The 25,795-nt window shown below is 33.4% G+C and overlaps 1 protein-coding gene across 18 annotated transcripts in view; it reads right to left on the bottom strand.

The window, feature by feature from the left end:
- The window catches only part of ADGRL3 (adhesion G protein-coupled receptor L3), an 837,546-nt gene that overhangs the window by 444,658 nt on the left and 367,093 nt on the right, over positions 1–25,795 (bottom strand). For all 18 annotated transcript variants that reach the window (XM_064367447.1, XM_012453251.3, XM_064367451.1 and 15 more), the window contains one exon: positions 13,718–13,931. In XM_064367447.1, coding sequence (XP_064223517.1) covers positions 13,718–13,931 — 214 coding nt within the window. The remainder of the gene's footprint in view (positions 1–13,717; positions 13,932–25,795) is intronic.

Genomic DNA, 25,795 nt, shown 5'->3' with positions numbered 1-25,795 from the left:
GACAACTGCCTTGAAGTGAAGAGCCCAGACCTGGAAGGATTTATAACCTGATGACTAAAGAGCCCTGGGGCCCTGAAAAACCATGATTAATACCCAGGGAGTATGCAATGGGCCTTGGGTTCTGAGACATGCTGGCTTCAGAAAAGACACATCACATTTGCAGCTGTTGTGGCTACAGTGAAATATTTCTTCTGTCAAAGAAAAGCAGAGGGAAAAATAAAAGGGACTTTGTTTTGCACTCTAGGTACCAGCTCAGTCACAGTGGGGTAGGGCAGCAATCAGGCCATTGGAGTCCCTGAGTCCAGGCCGGGGCTCTTAGAAAGCATTTCTGGACCTGCCCTGGGCCACAAGGGAATCCACTGCCCTGAAGGGTGAGTTCCAGGCATGGTAACATTCACTAAAAGCTGAGGAAGATGCCTTGGGCTATAAGCGAACACTGGTGGTGGGTTAGAGAACCCCGTAAACTAGCAGTGGTGGGAGCCAACAGAGAGGATCTTCAGCCTATAGTAAGAGGACAGAAGTGTGGGAAGGACTTTGTATTGTGGTTTGAGTGCCAGCTTATCTGCAGAAGAACACAACATCAGGTATATTGCTAAGATTTTTCACTCCAGTCCTCGGCTCCCAGACACCATCTCTAGACACTCACAGGGCCTGGGGAACTCACTACCTTGAAGAGAAAGGACTTGAGCAAGTCCCAGAACAATGCTGCCTTCAGGTCTGACCCAGCACAGTCCTAGTGATGGTAGTCACAGGGGTGCTTGCATCTTTACACACCCTGTTTCAGGTGGCTCAGCACAGAGGGGCACTCCATATGTTTGAGATTAAGTAAGGGAAAAGAACAATTTTTTGCCTGGTAACTGAGATAGTTCTTTCAGATCTTATCGAATACCACCAAAGCAGAAACTGTAAGTCTGCAAAAACCACAGCATTATTGGGCTTGGGACTCAAGTCCCTTCAAAGACCCGGAAAGTCTTCCCAAGAAGAATAGGCTTAAGCAAGCCCAGTTTGTGAAGACTATAATAAATCTCTACCTCTTTAATTCCCAAACAATGAAGAACACCTATAAGTATCAACAACACCCAGGAAAACAGGACCTCATCAAGTGAACTAAATAAGGTACCAGGGGCCACTCCTGGAGAAACAGAGATATATGATCTTTCAGAAAGAGAATTCAAAATAGCTGTTTTGAGGAAACACAAAGGAATTCAAGATAGCAAATTGAAGGAATTCTGAGTTATAGCAGATAAATTTAATAAGCAGATTGAAATATTAAAAGGAATCAAATAGAAATGCTAGACTTGAAAATGCAATTGACATGCTGAAGAATGCTTCAAAGTTTCTTAATAGAAGAATTGATGAAACAAGAAAGAATTAGTGAAACATAAGGCAGGCTATTTAAAAATATACAATCAAAGGAGATAAAAGAAAAAAGAATAAAAAAATAAAGCATGCCTACAGGATCTAGATAATAATCTCAAAAGAACAGATCTAAGAGTTATTGTCTTTAAAGAGGAGAGAGAGAGGAGAGATGGAAAGAGATAGAGGCAAGAAGGATTGACAGGGATAATATTGAGAACTTTCCAAACCTAGACAAAGATACCAACATTCAAATACAGGAAGGTTATAGAACATCAGGCAGACATAACTCTAAGAAGACAACTCTGAGGCTTCTAATAATCAAAACTCCAAATGTCAAGGATAAATAAGAGATCCTAAAAGCAGCCAGAGGGGGAAAAAAAATGACATAAAGCTCCAATACATCTGGCATCAGTTTTCAGTGGGAAGCTTACAGGCCAGGAGAGAGTGGCATGACATATTTAAAGTGCTGAAAGAAAAATCTTTTACCGTACAATAGTATATCCAGCGAAAATATCCTTAAAGCATGAAGGAGAATAAAGGCCTTCCCAGACAAACAAAAGCTGAATGATTTCATCAAAACCAGACAGGCAATACTAAAGGAAGTTCTTCAATCAGAAAGAAACAAGAGGTTAATGAGCAATAAGAAATCACCTGAAGGTAAAAACAAAACAAAAAACAAAGAAACAAACAAAATACTCACTGGTAATAGTAAGCCCACAGAAAGACACAATTAGCATAACAGTAATTATGATGTAAAAGCTTCTCTTGTATTAAGTAGAAGGACTAAGTGATGAACCAATTAAAAATAATAAATAGAACTTTTCAAGACATAAACAGTATAATAAGACATAAAGAAAAACAACAAAATGTTACAAAGTGGAAGGATGAAGTTAAAATGTAGAGTTTTTATTAGTTTCCTTTTCATGAGTTTGTTTCTTTATGCAATCAGTTTTAAGATGTCATTGGTTTTAAACAGTGGGTTATAAGTTAGAGTTTGTAAGCCTCATAGTACCCTCAAATTGAAAAACATGCAATGGATACACAGAAAAGAAAAAGCAAGAAATTAAGGCATACAGCCGGAGAAAAATCACCCTTACTAAAAGAAAGACAGGAAGGAATAAAAGGACAAAGAGAAGAATGTAAAACAACCACACAGACACAGACACACACAAAAAAAAAAAAATGGCAAGAGGAAGTTCCAACTTATTGATAATAACATTAAATATAAATAGATTAAACTCTCTAATCAAAATACATACAATGGCTTAATTGGTGAAAAAATAAGACCTAATGATCTGTTGCCTATAGAAACACACTTCATCTATAAAGATACACAAAAACTGAAAATAAAGAGTTGAAAAAACCTATTCCATACCAATGAAAACTAAAAAAGAATAGGAGATACTATACTTATATCAAACAAAATAGGCTTCACGACCAAAAAGTGTAAGAAAAGACAAAGAAGGGCATTATATAACAATAAAAAGTTAAATTCAGCAAGAGGATATAACAATTGTAAATATGTATGTACCCAACGCTGGAGCTCTCAGATATATAAAACAAATATTATTAGAGATAAAGAAGGAGATAGACCCCAATACAAAAATAGCGGGAAAATTCAACACTCCACTTTCAGCATTGGACAGATCTCCCAGACAAAAAATCCGCGAAGAAACATCAGACTTAACCTGCATTATGAAATAAATATCTTAATAGATATTTACAGAACATTACTTCCAAAACTGTAGAATACATATTTTTCTACTCAGCACATGGATCATTCTCAAGAACAGAATGTCAGAACATTAAACAAGTCTTAAACATTCAACAAAATTGAAATAATATTAAAAGTCTTCTTTGACCACAATAGATTAAAACTAGAAATTAAGAACAAGAGCAATTTTGGAAATTATACAGCTACATAAAAATTAAACAATATACTCCTGAATTGACTAGTGGGTCAATGAAAAAATTAAGGATGTTTTGAAATTAATTTAAAAATTTAATTAATTTAAAAATTTAAAAATGTTTTGAAATTAATAATAATGGAAACACAACATACCAAAATCTAAGGGATGCAGCAAGAACAGAATTCAGAGGGAAGCTTAAAGCTGTAAGTGCCTACAGTAAAAAAAGAAAAACTTCAAATGAACAATTTAATGATGCATTGTAAAAAATTAGAAAAGCAAGAGCAAGTCAAATACATAATTAGTAGAAGAAAACAAATAATAAAGATCAAAGCAGAAATAAATGAAATTGAAATGAAGAAAACAATACAGAAGATAAATGAAACAAAAAGTTTTTTGAAAGGTTAAAGAAAGTTGACAAACCTCTAACTAGACTAACTAAAAAAAATATAAAAGACCCAAATAAATAAAGGAGAAATTAAAAAGGAGGCATTAAAACTACTGCTGCAGAAATTCCAAGCCTCACTGGTGGCTGCTATAAGCAACTATATGCCAACAAATTGAGAAATCTAGAAGAAATGACAAATTACTAGACACATACAACCTACCAAGATTAAACCATGAAGAAATAAAAAACTTGAACAGACCAATAACAAGTAATGAGATCAAAGCCATAATAAGGAGTCTCCCAGTAAAGAAAAGCCTGGGACCTGATGGTTTCACTGCTGAATTCTACCAAACATTTAAATAACTAATACCAATCCTTATTCAAACAATTTCAAAAACAAATAGAGGAGGAGGGAATACTTCCAAACTCATTTTACAAGGCCAGTATGACCATGTTACCAAAACTAGACAAAGACACATCAAAAAAGAAAACTACAGGCCAGTATCTCTGACGAATATTGATATAAAAATTCTTAACAAAACACTAGCAAACCAAATTCAACAATACAATAGAGAGATCATTCATCATGACCAGTGGGATCTATCCCTGGGATGCAAGGATGGTTCAGCATATGCAAATCAATCAATATGACACACTATATCAACAGAATGAAGGACAAAAACCATATAATCATTTCAGTAGATGCTGAAAATGCATTTGATAAAATTTAACATAAAAACTCTCAAAAAATTGGGTATAGAAAGAACATACCTCGACATAATAAAAGCCACATATGACAGATGCACAACTAGTATTGTACCGAATGAGGAAACACTGAAACGTTTTCTCTTACATTTGGAACGGGACAAAGATACCCACTTTCACCACTGTTATTTAACATAGTACTGGAAGTCGTAAATGGGGCAATCAGACAAGAAAAAGAAACCGCATCCAAATTGGAAAGGGAAAGTTAAATTATTCTTGCTGGCAGATAATATGATCTTATATTTGGAAAATCCTAAAGACCCCACTAAAAATTATTAGAAATGATAATTTCAGTAAGGCCACAGGATACCAAATCAATATACAAAAATCAGTAGCATTTCTACATGCCAACAATGAACACTCTGAAAAAGAAATTCCGAAAGTAATCCTATTTATAATTGCCACACATAAAATTAAGTACCTAGGAATTAACCAAAGAAGTGAAACATTTCTATAATGAAAATTATAAAATTAAAATATTAAAGAGTACATGAAAAATGGAAAGATATTCCATGTTTATGGATTGGAAGAATCAATATTGTTAAAATGCTCATACTACCCAAAGTAATCTAAAGATGTAATGCAATCCTTATCAAAACGCCAACGACAGACTGCACAGAATTAGAAAAAGAAAATCCTAAAATTTACATGAAACCGCATAAGACCCAGAATAGCCAAAGCTATCTTGAACAAAAAAAAAAAAAGAAAAGAAAAGAAAAAACAAACAAACAACAACAACAACAACAAAAAAAAAAACAACTGGAGAAATCACATTTACCTGACTTCAATTATACTACAGAGCTATAACTAAAACAGCATATACTGGCATAAAACGAGACACATAGACCAATGAAACAGAATAGATAATGAAGAAACAAATCTATACATCCACAGTGGACTCATTTTCAACAAAGTTGCCATGAAAATACACTGAGGAAAAGACAGCCTCTTGAATACTTGGTGCTGGGAAAAATGGATATCCATCTGCAGAAGAATAAAATTTGATCCCTATATCTCATCTTATGCAAAAATCAATCAAAATGGATTAAAGACTTAAATCTAAGTATGAAATTACTACAAGAAAACATGGAGGAAACGCTCCAGGACATTGGTCTGGGCAAACATTTCTTAATACTCCACAAATAAAGGCAACCAAAGTAAAAATGGGCAAATGAGATCACATGAAGTTGAAAAGCTTCTGTAGAGCAAAGGAAGCAATTAACAAAGTGAAGAGACAACCCAGAGATGGCAGAAAAATATTTGTAAACTACACATCTGACAAGGGATTAATAACTAGAATAAATAAGAAGCTCAAACAACTCTATAGGAAAAAATCTAGTAATCTGATTTAAAAATGGGCAAGGTGATCATTTACTGTAAATGAAGAAAATGATTCTTAGGCTTTATATATCAAATGTGAAACATGACAAGGCTTTAAGTCTTTTTTAGTTTTATTTTGTTTAGCTGGCTTAGCAATGCATTCATTAATGGTTAAATGCACTGGAGCTACCATTAACACTACCAACTGAAAAAGGACCACAACAAATTTAAGAATGCCAGGAAATTAGCTGCTCAAAAGTTCTCAAACTCTTTCTCTACATGATTGACCCATTAAAAAAAAAAAAAACTGAAATAAATGATACATTTAAAAAAACATTTTTTCTAGTATACATACTTATAACTTCAGCTTCTCCAACATTTTTGTGTTTAAAATCATATCATGACAAGACTGTGTTACCAGTCATTTAAAAAGAATCTGACATCATTTCTGGTGTTGATAATTTTATTTTAATTTGAAACAGGTTGTATAATTTTATGAAAGATAAAAATGCATGAGTGTCTAACAAAATGATGTCAGTGATTTTTAGGTTACAATGAATCTGTGATTGGATCTGTATTAGCAGGGATCTGTATAGCACAAAGATATTGTTTTTTAAAAAATAAATCACTCAAAGGAAAGGTCCACATGATTTTAAAGCAAAAAGAGTATTATGTAAAAATAATGAAAGTAAAAATAATAAATTTTCAGTCAATAAGTTGAAATCAAAAATTGTATTTGCTAAACAATTCTTCTACTTTTCATCTCATCTTATTTTAATGTTTTTAAGTTTTTTTTTTAATTTTTATTTTTTTTTAGATTTCAGGGGTACACGTACAAGTCTGTAACAAAAGGAATATTGTGTGCTTCTGAGGTTTGAGCTTCTATTGATCCTGTCACCCAGATAGTGAAGATAGTACCCAACAGGAAGTTTTTCAGCCCTTACTCCCTTGCTCCCCTTCCTTTTTTTGGAGTCCCTGCTGTCTATTGTTGCCATCTTTATGTCCATGTAAACTCGAGATTTAGCTCCCACTTATAAGTGAAAACAGCATGTGAACTCAAGATTTAGCTCCCACTTGTGAGAACATGCAATATTTGTTTATATTGTTTTATTTTACTTTATATCTGTATTAGTTTGCTTAAAATAACAACCTCCAGTGGTATCCATGTTGCTGTAAAAAACATAATTTTATTATTTTTTGTTACCGTGTAGTATTCTATGATGTATATGTAGCACATTTCCTTTATTAAATCCACCACTGATGGGCCCCTAGGTTGATTTCATTTCTTTGCTATTATGAATAGTGCTGTAAGGAACACAGAAGTGCATGTGGCTTCAAGGTAGAATGATTTATTTACCTTTGGGTATATATCCAGTAATGGGATTGTTGGGTCAAATGGTAGTTCTATTTTTAGTTATTGAGAAATTTCCAAACTCCTTTCCATAGTGGCTGAACTAATTTACATTCCCACTGACAATATATAAGAGTTTCCTTTTCTCCACAATCTCACCAACATTTGTGATTTTTAAATTTTTTAATAATAGCTGTTCTGACTGGTGTGAGATGGTATCTCATTGTGGTTTTGATTTGCAACTCTCTCATGATTAGTGACGATGAGCATTTTGTCATGTTTGTTGGCTGTTTGTATGTTTTCATTTCAGAAGGGTCTGTTCATGTCCTTTGCCCACTTTTTAATAATGTTCTTTCTTCTTCTTATAGATTTGTTTAAGTTCCTTATACATTCTGGACATTAGGACTTTGTTGGATGCACAGTTTGTGAATATTTTCTACCATTCTGTAGGCTGTCTGTTTACTCTATTGATAGTTTATTTTGCTCTGTGAAGAAGCTCTTTAAGTTTCATCTGCCAATCTTTTTGTTGCTTTTGCTTCTGGGGTCAGAAATTATTAAGAATCTCAAAGATCACCTGTTTATGTGAGTTATATTTATCTATATTTAATGTATTAAAAATTAAATCTGAGAAATTTTTAGAAACAGACTTTTACTACAGCCCGCAGTTTTGCCTACCAGTGTTTTTGCACCATCAGTGCCCATGTCAATACAAATACAAAGGAACAAATACTGTGTCAGAATTATAATGAACATAGTTTTGATCTTGTGGACTCCTTAAAAGGGATTCCAAATTTCCACGAACCATGCTTTGAGTATAGCTGCAATAAAGGGTTAATAGTTCCTGTGGGCAAAGGAGACCTAACACAATTTCCTTTAGCTTTCCCCATAAGCTTCAATAAAATATTTCAATCATTTACTACAATTTTTAATTTTGAATAATTCATATATAACAAATTCTTTCAATATTAATAGCAAGAAATACTTGAAAGTAATTTAGTAGACATTATCAAGATGTACTTTCAGAAATGAAAGAAGTCAAACATTAGAGGAGAATAAATAAATAAATGCCCTCCATATAGGAAATTTCCTATTTCTCCATATTCTCTAAATTTGTGCCTTGGAAAAAGTTATCTTTCTTCCCTCCTTTCTTTTCCTTTATATTTAAAAAGGCATGCACAAAGACAGTTATCTTTAAGCTATGTATTATATATTACAGGTTCTGTCTTTTTTTCCTTTTATTACATAGAATGTGAATTCAATGGAAAAGTTCCTAACATGAGGATTTTTTTTTGATCTGTTATAGTTTATAAGAGAAATACCAGACAATATAATGGATCTGTCAAAGAAGTAAAAGAGAATACTTGAACAGAACAACTCATGCATATAAATGCAGTTATTGCAAAACACTTACTAGGCTATGTACACTCCAAAACTGCCACTGGCATTTCTCCTCATACTATTGAAAAAATGCTTAGCATCACCCCGAATGACTGCTGCAGAACCCAAGATCTTTTGTAAGCTATAAAATTCCCTACAGTGCTATTGATATAAACTGAAAACTAACTTTTCAGAATGATGGGAAACAATTCTCTCTCTATTTTTGTTGTTGTTGTTATTGAAGCAGTCTCCTTCTGTCACCCAGGCTAAGTGCAGTGTTGAGATCACAGCTCACTGTAGCCTCAACCTTCTGGGCTCAAGCCATCCTCTCATCTCAGCCCCCTAGAGTAGCTGGGACCATAGATTCACCCCACCAGGTCCAGCTAATCTTTAATTTTTTTCGTAGAGATGGGTGTCCCACAAAACACCCAGGCTGGTCTTGAACTCCTGGAATCAAGGAACACTCCTGTCTCAGCTTCCCAAAGGGCTGTGGTTACAGATGTGAGCCACAGCACCCAGCCTTCTCTCCTCTCTTTTCTGCATGTTCCTAATGTGACTGTAATATGTGAACACCCTAAAACAAAACTTAGATCTCTCCTTTAAATAGAAAAAAATGCTCCTACTTTGAACATTTACTATCTGTACTTGACAGAAAACTCAAAGGAAATAATTTTTAAATGTCTAGATTCATGATGTTTGATTCTAAGAGAATTTAAATGCAAGCAACATATCTATTTCCATTCCTCTAGAAATAACTGCCAATATTTCTTCTATATTGTCCCTACTGGAAAGTCCATTAAATTTAACTTGATTTTAAATACTCATTTTTTAGCTTTAAAATAATACATTAAGGATAAACATACAGGCAGAACGTAGATTAGACATTGCACAGGATGGGGGAGGAAATTGGGATTAACAGTAATTGGCATGCAGAATCTTATTGTGGTGTTAAAAATATTCTAAAACTGAAAATTTATTGCAATGGTTGTATCACTTGCTAAGTTTACTAAAATCATCATTGCACAATTGCAATGAGTGAATTATACGGTATATAAAAATGCTTCAACAAATTTACATTAAAAATAAATCATTACATGAGAGAAGCCAGACAAAAAGTATATACTATATGAAGCCTTTTATTAAAATTACAAAGTGGGCAAAACGAATTTAGAGTTTTTGAAGTCAGGAAAGGGCAATCCTTGGAGGAAGGAACATGGCTGGTGAAGAGGACAAGGGGGCGCTTTCTGAGGTGCCATTCATTTTCTGCCTTATCTGTGGTAGTTACATGGATGAGCTTAAGTTGTGAAAATTCATTGAGCTGTACATATATGATATATGGAATGTTCTATAGGCATATTATACATCAATCAAAAGTACATACATATATACACAGATAGGCCTACACATGTCTGTTCACAAATGCATTTTCAATTTGAAAAAAATAGGCAATTCTATGTAAAATAAAGCTGTTATACCATATATTTTAAAAGATATGTCATTATAAAACTGGTGTGAGGATGCCATTTTAAATAATATTCAAATTTATGTCCAATTTATAAGAAGAATTCTAAAGGCAGTTTTGTTGTTGTGTTTTTGGGTTTTTCAGCAAGGAAATAGCATCAAGCTAGTGTATTATACAGCAATATTAAGGTTTCTTAACAGTATGTGTAACTCATCTACAGAGAGGGTTCTGATGGGGCAAAGGGCTTGGTGCCAAGTAGTAGCACATTAGGAAGAGAACTCAGACAGAATAGATAGTGCTACGTCAACAGCAGAGCAAAAAACTGTGAACCAAGAATGAGTAAAAGGTTACCAGAAAAAAACTTATGCTCTTGTGTTCTTTTCTAGTGTTCTTCCACTTACACAGCTAGTATCACTTAGTCTCTTCTGGTTCCACTAATGCAGCCAGCTTTCAAGAAGCAGCACTAAGATTTCCTCTCCAGTGAAATGCTCTCTTATATCATTTAGCTGAAAGAGCCTTCCTCCTTTAATCTCTTCAATAAATATAAATGAGGTAAAAAGTAAAATGCTGGGCAAATGATATAGTTGAGTTTTTCTATTTGCCAAAAAATATATAGTTTTATGGGGAGGAAATATGACTGAGTTATTCATTCACCAAACCCCCAAGTAATTGTTACGGTAAACTGCATGTTGTAAACTTTCAAGTGCTGGTTTACAACTGAAATATTTCCATTGATAGTTAAGGATAACATGAAACCTAAGCTGAATGCCAAATGGAAAATTTCTAAAGTTATCCAGTTGCTAAATTGTCATTTTCATATGTAGATATCCAAAGATATGTGTCATATTTTTTTAAAACTCTCTGAAATATATAAACCTAAAACAAAAAGAAAGAGGAACCATTCAAATAATAGAGTTAAGAAAGCTTTTAAGTGGCATGACAAAATTAGAGAGCATATTTAGTTATTCATTTATACATCCAAAGTTGGTTTTAGGTCAATTCAACAGGCAGTCTGCCTTCTAGAAGCTTACAATTTTCTTTAGACAAGGCAGCTGTATGGTAATATAGGTTTGTTAATGTTTAGATGAGATAAAAAGGAATGTAGATAACAATTTAGTAAAAGTATAAGTTTCTGAGAAGGACAAATAAATCTGTTGTGATGTTTTAACAAATCCTCTGGTAGGATAATGACACAGAGGTAGAGCATGGAATATTGGAGGCTTGGACAGAATGGCATGAGAGCACACGTGATTGGAGAACACACAATCTGGAAGGCAATAAAGAAAGTCGCTTCTCTACAGCATGTATCAGATTACATAGCTCCACTGAAGAAAAATACGGAAATCAAGAGTTATAGCCTTTCAACTCAACTTCCAAATTTTTCACACTTAGCTTTAATTTACACATCAGTGTACAGTTTAATTTATGCCTTTGTTCAATGTGTATTCAGACATCTGCCTCAATGACATTTCATGTCTCTCCTTGCCTGGGACATGTGTCTACTGCATCATGCTGAAGCAAGTAATGGGCTTGTTTTAAAAGGTTATACAAGAATATGTTGATAACAATACTGTTTATAGTGAGTAATAATTCTCCATAAGACATGCTTAGAAATGTTTAAACTCTGATACAGTCTCTTTCTAGAAATTTAAGGAAAAGAAAAGCATTAAGATACCTTAAAAAAAAAAAAAAATGCTTTCCGTTATGATTTCAGTTCAAAAGCATTAATCTATTTAAACTCTTTATATCATTAGTGTGATATGTCCATATCATAAGTAATAATTATTAGCATTACTTAACATGCTGTGGTTGGTATGATAGTGTAACTAAGTTCATTATGAAGCAGCTTAAGTGGACACGGCCATTGCGTCTCTTGGGAGCTTACAAAATGGAACCTGATTTATTTTCTCAGACAATCAAAAACGTTTACTTTGGACAAGTATAAATGTAGTACATTTAATAGTTAAATGCAAGTGAGAAACTTGCTTCCATGGAGAATTAACCACAGTTATTTCAGGTAACTGACAACTCATACTTGTGAAACCACCAGGAGGGCTTACATGAATGATTTACTAATGGTGTTTAAAGCATTTTTACTCTGCAGATTTGTCACTTTATGTACGCATACCATATAGTTCAGTGGCTCCAAAGGATCCATTATAACAACTTTTTTGAAATAATTATAAGATTAAAAGCTTATTTTCAGAGCTGTTAATAATATCAATGAAAGGATTAAAACAATTTCAGTGAAAATCATATAGAGATGAAAGAGCTAATGCTTCTATTACATTTTAAGTGAAAAATGAATCAGAGAAGGGTATTTCCTTCTCAACCTACAACCTAAGTGAATTCTACAGAATCTTATGTTTGATTAACTAAAACAAATTAAAATAACAATTTAGTCATAGTGCCTATTCCATACCACTTAAACAAAATCACTCCTAAAAGACAATTACAATATCTCCACCACAATGAAATAATTAGAACTCTTTCAGGCATAGCATTTAGGATAGTTGGAGGTATGTCAAATATATAACAATGATAGAGACACACAATAATAACAAGATGCAACCAAACTTTTATCAAATGAAATCCCTAATTTTAATTTAATTCTTATTTCTCATTAATGCTCACCTTAGCAGGAGCCATCATTTGAGTAATAGACAAATAAAAGCCCTCAGATTTGCCCAGACTTCATTATCCTTCAAGTACATACCAATGCTTTAATCATCAAAAACCTGATATATTATAATTTATATTGATAATTTATACAATAGTAATTTATAAAACTAAGATATTCACTATCAATGTATCAATTACATCCAAAAATATCAGAATTTTGTATTTCAAGAAGATAAAAGGTGAAAAATAAGGAAGGCTTTCTTAAGTACAAGAGAGATAATCCTTGAAATCTACTTGTCTTTAGACTTCAATTTGTTTAGCTTTACCTAAGATAGAGTTTTCCCTATATTTAAAGAAGTCCTTAAATAAGAGCAGGAAAAGAAATAACTGAATAGCTAAAGGCTTATAGTAAATGAATGACTTTATCCCTGATTTCTGAGAAAGCATGGCAATAGTGAACAATTATCTAAAAGATACATAATATTTAGCTAACTTATCAAGAAATTTTAACATAATTTAAACCTTATATAATGTGCATTCCTATTGACCAACCTCTTTAGAACCAAAAATATTTTTCTTACCCACTGATATTATATAGTACTTTAATTTACACTATGTTAATATGGCCATATTTAGATTGCTCGAATGTTTAAATTAATTAATTTCATATGTTGAAGAGCAAAATAATAGTTTTAAAATTTATCCTTAATCAATAGTCTTATTATATTCTGATTAATGATTGATAATAAAATTATCTATTCATTTTTACTTCTTCCTTTTTATCCCCCACATTTTTAGAAAGTTATCATTAGCAGTAAATTTTTTCTGCCATTTTTGGAGAAAATTCTATTTTTGAAAATTGTGAAAAATACATTTGCTATCTCATGTAATGAACTCAGTTCTAGAGAACGCTATCAAAATAATAGCATGCAATTTTATGCAGACCATGAAATGTAATAAATAATCGAATAAATTGTAATACTTTTTAAACGCTATTTGAAATTAACATTTTGGTGATATAGGGAATAGGCAGACATGGAAAGACTATTTCAAAGTATCCTAAAATACATAACACTGTTTATATTCTTATGTTCAATATGTAACACAGATGCATGTTGCAGGAATATGTTATATGCACAAAGAAAAGAATATTAGAAATAACATACCTTTGAGACATAATCTTATAGGCATCTGGCAGATAACATCGGATATTCTCCATCTGAGCAGGGTCAGAGTCACAAATTTTGTCATCAGTCCTGCCATAGTTGGCACTTTCTATCATGATGACGTCTGTTCCTGGACAGCGGAGCTCTATAGGATAGCTCTCACAGGATAGCTCTCTGCGGACCACAGCCATCGGAATTGGGGCACGGCTGAAAGCTGCAGAAAGGAAGAGGAAGAAAAGAGATGCCATTGTTACCACATAAAAACGAAAATTACATGTGTTTGCTTCTCCAGTGTTTGGGGTAAATCAATACCAAGATACAAAGCAATTAAGATTCATAATTATAAATAAACTAGAATATTTTTCACTTCAGGAACTTTATAAATATTTTTCTTCTAATCTAACAAAAACAGTTATTTCTTAAAATCTTTATCACATTTTTTTCCTATAAATGGAAAAAGGCACTGTCGATTTTCTATTACACTCTTGGCCTTGTGTGTCAGATTAAAACTAAATAGAAATATCACCTGGTTTACACAGTCAGATACTCAGATAAACCTTGCAGGTGTTTTTTTCTTCTCTCTTTTTAATAACAAAATCATCATTGAAAAATTGCACTATTATTGACTTCAAATATACTTACGTAAGTAATTTATTTCAATTTTAAAATATACTTCCATTGTTTTAACTAATACTTCATTAATTCATTGTAGAACTAATGCATGCTATTTATTTAAGAAAATGGAGATTCATTTGGAGGAAAAGTTATATTTTCCTTTAGCTCCTTTTCTTTTCCCCACAATGTCAACAGGTAACTAGTTAACCATATGGAGACCTCCCAATTAGAATTTTCTTCACATAAACAGAATTGTGTGTGTTCTCTCACTCCTTTTTCCATTTTATTCTGGTAATTTTACTCAGGTAGTATCACACTATATATATATAGTTTGATATTTTATATTATTTCATTTATAAATGTAATAATATATGATGGAAATATTTCCATATCTGGATATTCTTTCCTTCCTTTTTAATGACTACATATCATAAATATATAAATTATTTAATTGGTCCTATGTTCATGGACACTTTGAAAGGTCTTGGTGTTTTTGTGTCGTAATATTACAAGAAAGCCTAAACCTATCTGCATGCCTTGGCTGTAATATTTGTGAGAAAACCTAATTATCTAAATACATTTTATGGTACATTTCTAAAAAATGAAATTGATGGGTCCAGAAGGCAACACATTTCAAATTTGGCAAATATCAATAAATTTCAAATAAACTTGAAAATGTATACTTCTACCAACAATACCTTCTTTTTCAAAATTAAATATTATCAATTTCTTTAAATTTTGTCAATTTGATAAAAAATGATATAATATCTTTAACTTGCAGTACTTTACTTATACAGTGGAATATATTTTCATATGTTTATTGACCTTTTATATTGCTTTGATTTGTGAATGGCTTGCCTACATTTATGTAAAGTTTGCTGTTATAAAAGTTTTGTATAAGAAAACTAAACATTTATCCTTTATACTTATGAGAAATACTCTTTTTCTAGCTTGATGTTTAATTTTAGATGTTTGTGGGACACATACACGCACATATATGTGTGTGTGTGTATACATATATATATATATATATGTATTTTTTTTTTTTTTTGAGATGGAGTTTCACTCTTGTTGCCCAGGCTGGAGTACAATGGTGCAATATGGGCTCACTGCAACCTCAGCATCACGAGTTCAAGCAATTCTCCTGCCTCAGCTTCCTGAGTAGCTGGGATTACAGGTATGCGCCACCATGCCAGGCTAATTTTTTGTATTTTTAGTAGGGACAGGGTTTCTCCTGGGTGGCCAGGCTGGTCTCGAACTCCTGACCTCAGGTGATCCGCCTTCCTAGCCTCCCAAAGTGTTGGGATTACAGACGTGAGACACTGCACCCAGCCATATTTAATTTTTATACAGAAAAATGTCTTGTCTTTTCCTGTCAAGTTTAACAGTTTCCCACTCCAAGATTATGAACATAATCAGTACATTATTGGAAAAGAGTCAACTGTTAAGTTATGATAACTCAACAAATCTTTTCTAAGTATGTAATTGAAATTTTAAATGAAGTGTTTACCAACTGTCAAATATGTTGATTTCCACATTAAGAGAATCGGATATAGAGAAACATATGTGATAGCTGAAATTTGCATTTATAGTTGGTTAACTCACTAGTGTGCACATGCACAAATGATACGTATTTAAATAAATATATGTTTCTCTTCTTGTGGCTTTTTTACAAAGCATGAACTGTGAAAAGAGGGGAGGAGAGAAGCAGGGAGGTGAAAAAAGGGAGGGGTAAAAAAAGAGAAAATACGTAACTATAAATATTTTCACTTGAAGTTTAGAGAAAATATAGGTTTATGAAACATACCTATAATTTAAAATTGAGGAGTGACATGGGTTTTTACCTCATTTGTATGATATTTTTGAAAAAGCATAACTGTACCATAAACCCTAGGCAAAACTGCTTAACAGTTCCCTTGAAATTCTTCAAGCTGCACTGCAGTTAACTGCACTCTGGTTGGTGTTCAACATTTTATTTGTTTCTCTCTCCGTCTTTCTTTTTTGGGTGCACACACATACACACACACCTATAGAAGAATCTAGCATATCCACAGCACTGATTGAAGAGAGTTAACACAATTAGAGGTTGGTTATAACGCTATTTTTAAAGTTTGTTCTTGTGTCAACACTTAGCCAGGTACTCTCACAGTAGATACTGAATTTCTGATATGTGCATTTCTATTGTCCTTAAAAAAATTATTTGTTATCACTCAGAGACTGAATGGTTATTTAAATCTGAAGTCCTTTTTCATACTGAGATTTTATTTTCATGGATATAGACATTTTCATTAATGTATTTAAAGTCTTATATAATAAAACCATTGAATTTAAAAAGGACTTGGTCAGTTTAGATGGAATCATGGAGGTGTTTCTGTTTTTGATTTCAAAAAAGGACCTTAATATAGTATTTGCAGAATGTTTTAGAGCAAACTTTTATACATTTATTAAGAGACAAATTATTTCTTAACTTTTATAACCATTTTACAAAAAAGAATACACTGAAACTGCTTCCAAACATTGAATTCATCTAGGTATACTATGTGACTGAACCAGTCAATTAATTTTTTTTAAAAAAGGTTAATTTAACAAAGAAACAGAAAATAAGCAAAAAGCATTTTTTTTCACTAAGTGGGAAATTTGGTTCATTAAACTCATGGGTCAGTTTTGTCAAAACACTGACACAGCTTTAATCTGGGTCTTCACTGTTAAAAATATGAATAAGAGCCAGACGCTAGATACTTGCAAAGTCAATTAAAATGTTAAGGTCCAAATTTTCCATGTATCTTTTGGACTTGTAAGAATGATTCAAAAGTTATGGATATGGTAATTTTTACAGAGAACCGGAGTTTATTTGTGTATGCTTTTTTCCACTGAATGTATAATTGCATTTATATCATCAGTAACCCAGTGACAAATTGCACTCCATAAATGATGGATGCTTTGTTTAAGGGAATATGTTAAAGGGAATGTATTACTGGAAACTACTCTATAACATTATTTAATTAGCTATTTAAATTACTTTTAATTCTGTTACTGTGTTAAGAACAACAAAAGTCCAAAAGAAAAAAATAATAATTTTTGTTAGAAAAGTTTTTTGCCATTCAGTTATCATGCTACCAATGGAAAGAGTTGGTTAGAAGAGAAAAGCACCAAAACATAGAAAATGCCAACAATTAAAATGCAGAATAACCAGTAAAAAGTCTATTGCATGTTGTGCCAGGTTAATATTGCTTTGGGCATTGTGGAGTGGCTCATGACATAATAATTTGGAGTAAAGAAGACATATACATACCTTCTTATACCCCTTCCCACTTTTATTCCATGAGGTAATCTGTTATATCAGAGAATACAGTGTCATCTATTAGGTGTGTAACAGATATCTGCTGAATAAATTGGAAAAGTTTTAGATGTGAAATCTGGAAACCTTTTGTTAGGATGCCATTCTTTGGAACTACTCACTAACCATTGGACTGACTAAAGGGACATGAACTAATTAAACTTCTCTGATACAGATGCCAGAACCTCAGAAAGTTTCCTAATTCTATATTGAACATACAGCTAGTGAAAAGTTATTTTGAACAGGTATTAACTGTGAGGAAAGCACATAAAAATAAATATCAAATAATAAAAGAAATAGTTCCCTATTTTTGCTCACTTGTTTCTGCAGAAATTAATCCTATTTTTTTCCTTTTTTTCTGAGACATTAGTCACTTTGTTATTGAGACCTCTTGTCCTTCTGTTTCCCTCTCTTTGAGTTATCTCCACTATTGATAAGCCTGTTTGGTGATGTTTGACTCGATATGCTATAAGTCGTTGGTGAACTTGTGTGTGATAACTAAAGACCAGGCTAGGGATGGGAAGTCAGGAGACTAGAAGTAGGTGACCAATCAAGAGTCAGGTGGGCTGGGAACCATGGCTCATGCCTGTAATCCCAGCACTTTGAGAGGCCAAGCTGGGCGGGTCACCTGAGGTCAGGAGTTTGAGACCAGCCTGACCAACATGGTAAAATCCTGTTTCTATTAAAAATACAAAAATTAGCCAAGCATGGTGACACACACTGGCAATCCCATCTACTCAGGAGGCTGAGAAAGGAGAATCTCTTGAACCCCAGAGGCAGAAGTTGTACTGAGCTAAGACTGCACCATTGCACTCCAGCCTAGATGACAAAGTGAGACTCCAACTCAACAAAAAAAAAAACAAAAAAAAGTCAGGTGATTCCTCTTGGTATCCAAGGACTGGGGTCAGAGACTTGCCAAGGTCACCCTAGGCTATTAACAGGGGACTTTCAAAGAAGGGAATATTACTTCAGACATACAATTACAGGACAAAAGTTATCAACAAGTAAAAAACTAAACAGTCTAAGAGGTAAGTAGCCAATTAACTGGTTGAGGATACAAAAAATATAATGGATTCAGTTTGAAAAAAATACATTAAAAATATATTAAAATACATTAAGTTTAAGGTGTCAGGATACCTGCAAATGGTCAATAATCAGTTGGATTCATGAGTCTAGAATTCAGGAGTAGAATATAGACTAAAATCATGTTAATATATAAAGCAGCTAAGGGAGTGTCTCTAGAGTAAGAGAAGAGGGATGAACAAAGAAGTTGGAATATCAGAAGTCACTGTCGACTTCAAGAAGGTGCTACTTAGTCATGTGAGAAATATAGAGAAGGGCATTTCATAGCTATTCAAGGAAGATTTTGACTGTATGGACTAAACCACCTACCACTGCACTGGGGGAAGGGAACATAAATAATTATGTGATAGATGAATCAAACATTTCTCTTTCTCTGCCTGGGCAAAGTCTTCAATGTGCTATTCAAATCTTTTTTTTTTTTTTTTCCATGCATTGTCCTACATATTTAGTGATCCAGTCAAAAAGAGGGCTACACATTAATGATAGACTGGATAAATAAAATGTGGTACATACACACCATAAAATACCATGCAACCACAAAAAGGAATGAGATCATGTCCTGTGTGAGTACTTGAGTGGAGCTTGAAGGCATTATCCTCAGCAAACTAATGCAGGAACAGAAAAATAAACACCACGTTTTCACTTATGACGGGGAACTGAACAATGAGAACACATGGATACAGGGAGAGGAACAACACATACTGGGGCCTGGGAGCAGGGGTCGGGGGAGGGAGAGCATCTAAGTGATAGATTGATAGGTGCCCAAACAACCATGTCACACATCTACCTACGTAACAAGTCTACATGTTCTGCACATGTATCCCAGAACTTAAAATAAAATAAAATTAAGAAAGAATAAGGGCTACAGCCTAATCTCCATATAGCAGAGATGAAAATCTTTAAACTGCCCTATTTGTCTGTTTGCTACAATTATAAAAGCATCAGCAAAATGGCTTATATTTGCATTTATTTTCTGTTTCATTCACTTCATATTTTGTTTACTCCAAATCCTGTGTATTAAAAAAAAATAAGAAATCTATCAAATAATTTTTTACAAAACAATAAGAAATACAAATTTGAAGACTATTTTGTAGTAATAAAGATAAGATGGTTGTTTTAAATGGGTAATGACAAAGAATGTATTTATCAATGTTTAGAAACAAAAAATTATATGAATTGATGACTGATTGAACATGGAGGGTAAGGGAGAGAGACAAGAATGGCTACTAGGTTTCTGACATAAACAAATGGTTAGATTTTAGTGTCATAAGCAAAACTGGTAGGAAGTTAAATATATAAGTCTATGAATCAGAAGAGTGATCTTCATCAATTCGAGAGTTGAAAGGTAGTGCTTAAAATCACAGCAGTAGATAAGATAACCTAGGGAGGGAGTGTAGATATTTCAAGAGGTCCATGTGAGTCAGGCTAGGTAATCAAAGAAGCAATCATGTCCTGGAGATGCAGCAACTATGGCCCTTTAAGAGCATTCCTTCCAGCATTCGCATCCTGGTCAAGCTCATTCAAGAAGAGCTATCTCTAGTTGGGAAGTGCCCCACATTTTGATTTTAACTGTCCTCAAACTGACTCTTTGCTGATTATAATAGTGAAAAACACAACCCTAGATGGAGACTTAAGATGGTAATGAGACATGTGATGTATGAACAAGCATGTACAGCTACTGAGCATGTGCACCGAGAGGACCACCCAGAACATGCTTACTAGTAAAATCTCTTTCCACCCTCTTACGAATAATCATGTCAGGCAACTCCCATAAAGAGAGTTTTCTCAGTAACAGTGGCTCTCTCATCCTTATGAGCAACCCTCTCTGAATCATCTTTCAGGGTATACTGTCTATTCTGCACTTGACTTTCAAAATACTCTTTCTTCTTTGCTATAAATTGCTCCATGCTGCATCTCCTTTGCTGTGTGCCCCTTATTTAAATTTTTTTAAACTAAGAACCAAGCTTTCACAACAGTCATCAACACATGTGGCAGTTTTAAAATGTGTTCACAATTATTTGATACTCTTCCAGTCGTCTTCCCTTTCCTCTTGAATGTGGATGTACTTAGTGACTCACATCTAAAGGACTTAGTGTGGTATAAAGGAGTATGTGATTTCAGAGAGTAGTTCATTAAAAACACCCTGCCACTTCAGCCTCCCTTGGGTCCCTTGTTTTGTGCAAAGCCAACTATCATATATTGAGAGCACTCAAGCAGTGCCATGGAGAGGTCCAGGGAGCAAAGAACTGAGGCCCCCAGCATGAACTTGAGGCACACAAGAGAGAGGCACCTTGGAGGCTGATCTTCCATCCACCAGAAAGCCCTCCTTCTTCAGGCTTTTTCTCCATGAGAAACCCAGGGCTATACCCAACTAGTTAAACTACTACTGGACTCCTAACCTACAGAAACTGTGTAAGATAATAAATGTTTATTGTTTTAAGCCACAAAGTTTTGGGCTATATAATACAGCCCAGAACCACGCCTGAAAGAATGTTTAAAGAATTGACACTGAAACTGTTAGACAGATATTGAGAAATTATCAAATCAATGAAAGAAAAACATTATAAATGATCACACAAATGGTCTAGTATTACCATTCTTTTGCTTTAACAGCATTTAGGCTATTAGTTTTTGTTTGTTTGTTTGTTTTAATGGAAACAGCGCTGAATTACTAATAGGTGCTAAAAACGATTTTTTCCCCTAAATCTCACTGATCAGAAGAAAAAAAGAGCTCTTTTAAAAATTAAAAAATGAAAATGAAACAGATTTGATTCCTCTGAGGAAGAAGTTAATTAAACTATTTGTTAAGTCAAGGCTAATGATTCTAAAAGAGTTTCTTAATTACAGATACGAACACTTACTATCTGAAAGTGGACATGTTTCTACTTATTGGCAATGCCTTTGAAAAACACTTCATTACTTAAATGTTGCCAAAAAGTAAATATTATCAATTTTAAGTTTCAGCAGAGCCTTTGAAATTACAGAAAAAAAAATTCTAATGAGTGGTACGTCATAAAACAATTAAGCAGCTTATCTTTTTACTTACAGAGCTTCATCATGAACCTCATCCTTTTTCAGGACACATATACAAATCTGTCACCTTCAAATGAAATGTCTATATGAAGATTGCCTAAAAAAGCAGCAAGTGTTTGAATAAATGCATTTCATATCTACTTACTATAGCATTTCAACATTTAATAAAATAACTTTCCACATTGTCTTCCAATTATATTCATGAGAAATAACATTTCCAAAACTTTGTCAAATTTCACATATCACAATTTTCCCAACCTTCTAAATGTCAAACATTCCAAACTGGCTGTTCAACATGTTCTTAAAAGTAAGAACTGTAATTTCAAGATAAACAAGAATCCACTAATAAGAATTATTTAGTTCAAAAAAAATTTTTTTAAATATGCCAATTTAATTCTAAATGCATATTGATCCCCTATGACATGGATGCTGGGAGTTATTACACATAAGACGTGGGTGTCGTCTGAAGTCTCCTTCCACATTAGGTATTATCTCAGGCTTAGGAGTGGTACTACATGGAGTTCCAAGAGTCTAGCAGAAGCTTCAGCGTTAACACATGAAATCAAGGAAATGATAAAATTTCATCTAAGTGTAGCAAGCTCCCAAAAGGCAAGAGATGTTACTCATGATTATTAAAACTAAAAGGTTATAGGATATAACACGACCAGAAGGGGGAAAGTCCAGAGCAGAGGAGGAGAGATGAGCCAATGACCCAGAACATGGATACTAAGAATCTTTCTGTCTCCATGGGACTCTAGAGCTTGTAGTTGGAGAAAGAATGAATACATGTCTATGCAAAGCTTAAAACATTATAAAGCAGAATGAAGTGTGTGGAACAGATAAAAAAGTAAGAATTTCAGGGAAATGAAATAAGCATGTGTTAGTGTGCTTAAGAAAGATTTCTTGAAGGAAGAAGACTTGAGTGGGCCTTTAAAGTTGAAACAATATGTATGGATATCAGAAAGGGGATAGTAAAACACTTCAGGCAGAAAATCTGAGCAAAGATAGGTGTATTTATAAGGCAGTTAGGAACAGAACTGAACAGTAGTAAAATCAGACAAAGCCTTAAAGTTAGACACAGAATACAGTTCAAATTAGTTAAAGCAGTAGAAGATTATGATATAATACAATGACATAATAATGAGATTGATCAAATTAATCTTAAAAATCATCAGCCAATAGATTATTTAAGCAGATTAGGGTGAAAGAAAAGAGAATGTGGGAATTAATGAGGAAGATACTGCAATGAGCTATTTAGGACAATATGACAATGATAATTGCTAACATTCATCAAGTGTTTTTCATGTGCTGGTGCTTTACAAGTATCACTTTATTTCAAATTCCCAAAGATAAAAGTTTAGAATTATCATCCCCATTTACCAAACTGGCTTAGACCAAGATGGGTAGAATAGGAGGCATGAACTAGAAAGTCATAGAGATAAGATGCAATAACTCTCCACGGATGTCACGCACAGAGAAAACAGGAAAGGGAATTTCTTTTAGGAAATGTGTAAGGCAGTACCAGAATATCACACTAATAAACAGTGGTATAATCTTTATGGATTGCAATTTCTTCAGTGAAATGAAATCTAATTCCTGAATGTGAAATGTAAGTTAAACATTCCATTCCATTTATTGTGCTGGGCAGGGACTTTTTTCCTTAACAGCACAAAACATAACATAATTTTAAGAATTGTTTCCTAACTCATATTATACTATAAAAATTAAAATGAATCTTTGTATAAAATCTAATGTAGTAAAATAGGAAATCATTACTTCAATTTTAAAATGTGACATTCATTGTCAAATTTGGTATTACACTTTTTTTTAAGAGGCAAGGTCCCACTCTTTCACCCAAGCTGGAGTGCAGTGGCATGATCATATGTTACTGTAACATCAAACTTCTGCTCTCAAGTGATTCTCTCACCTCAGCCCTTAGTAGCTGGAACTACAGGCATGCACCATCATGCCTAATGTTTTTATTTTTTGTAGAGACAATATCTCATTATGTTTTCCAGGCTGGTCTTGAACTCCTAGCCTGAAGCAATTCTCCCAATTCTGCCTCCCAAAATGCTAGGATTACAAGGGAAAGCCACCTTTTCTGGCCTCAGTATACTTTCATAGCAGTATGTAAACATCAGTTTTCATTATTGCATATCAACAATTACAAAATTTATGTTATTCTTAAGATGGGGCCAAGAAAATCTGTAATCATGCAGATTTTAACAGAAAAAAATACAGGACATTTAGTTAAGAATAAAAAAAGTTTTGAATAAACAGGGTTAAACAGTTAAAACTAAACAAAATTTTAATTTTGAAAAAAGTTATTAAACCACAAAAACATGCCTTACTGCAATATACATGCTATTGAGAAATGCATAAGCTAGTCGCATTCTTCCCTCCCCTCCCTCACCCCTCTCCATTTCCCTAATACACACAAACATACACACACACACACACGGACACACACTCACTATACGTTTTGTTTTGTTTTGTTTTGCCTAGGAAAAGTAATACTAAGGCTTTTCTTTTAAATTCTGCAGCATAAATCTTACACAGTAGAGACCTTGTAATAACCTCTTTGGTAATACCTTCAACACTGAAAAACATACAGAGCAATGTTTACAAATCTGTTATCCACAAGCTTTAAAATGGCTTCCACATGGAAAATATTCCCCTTTACTCACCCATTCTGAATTGAACTGTTGCTGTCTCAGTGTAACCTACCTGAGATTAGAAGAAACCTAACCATAAACAGTCTGGCCAAATTTATATTTTCACATTATTATGTTTTCTAACTAAAGTTTCTGAGTACATGTTTGTAGCAACTAGAAATTGACATTTATTCCACTAGGATATATTTGTTAGGAATAATTCTGCAATTGACTATGCTGCTTACAAAAATCAAATGCTTAGTCTTTATTTTATTTCCAGTGAAACTTTTATTAACAATGTTTCTAAACAAATATATTTTTATTAAGAATTTGACTGCACACTAAATGCTAAATATAAATTCCCACTCTAAAGACAGTGAATCTCTACTTGTCATATTGGTAAATGAGGAATGCATTAACCAGCCAAATCTCTAAACCTATGAAAGCCCAGATTTTTGCCGAATGCTAGAAATGTGGAACAGGAAGAGAAGCTGGTTTGTTTTTTTCATAAATTCTAAAAATAAAATAATCGGGAAGTGAGAGACTAGCCAAAGTGAAACCATCAATTCTAGGCAAAATATACCCTCAAAACCAAGAAAAGCCCCTATCACATGCTGAATAATTCTGGATACTAGTGAAGATCTTTTGAGTGAAAATGAAGTATGTAGCTGGTTTAGAAAGAAACTCTCACCTCTCTCAAGCTTTGCAGCAAAGCCATCAGAAATATTCTGAATGAACAAGTTTTTATGGTCGAACAGGAATAACAACAACAATAATATTCTGAAAGGACAAAAAACAGCTCACACACTTAACTTTCTAAAGCTGTATGAATGGACTTCAAAAACCACATAAAGCAATCACAGGAAACAGGTGAAAAGGCTTTACCAAGGATTATATGTTGGAAAACTGTCATGAAATGACACAGGGCACATAAAGCACTCTATCATATTTGTTCAGCTCAACCACAAAATATACCATTGGGGTTAATAAAACACATTTTCCCACCTACAAAAAATTAATAGAAAGTCTTTATAAAATACATTTTTCAGGCCACACAGTGAGTTTCTAGGCTAGGTTAAAATAAAGGTTCTGGATTTCTACACATATGTTTCCTCAATTCATTGAACGTATAATTAAACATTAAGTTGTGAAAGAAAAATGATTTTTCAAAATGGTAGTTGACAAATACATATTCTGACATTCCTGACTGATCAGTATTAAGCCTTCACCTCAGTGATTAACTTCATTTATTCGTCCAACAAATAAAAATTGAGCACTGTTCGAGGTGGTTGAGTATTCAGTGGTCAATAAAACATTGATTCATCAGTTTATGAAATTTACAAATCAGATGGGGGC

Source organism: Aotus nancymaae, unplaced genomic scaffold, assembly GCF_030222135.1.
Source record: "Aotus nancymaae isolate 86718 unplaced genomic scaffold, 86718_ANA_hifiasm-v0.15.2.pri h1tg000006l, whole genome shotgun sequence".
Classification (NCBI taxonomy): domain Eukaryota; kingdom Metazoa; phylum Chordata; class Mammalia; order Primates; family Aotidae; genus Aotus; species Aotus nancymaae.
The sequence above is the reverse complement of the archived record's forward strand: the minus strand, read 5'-3'. Positions and strand labels throughout refer to the sequence as shown.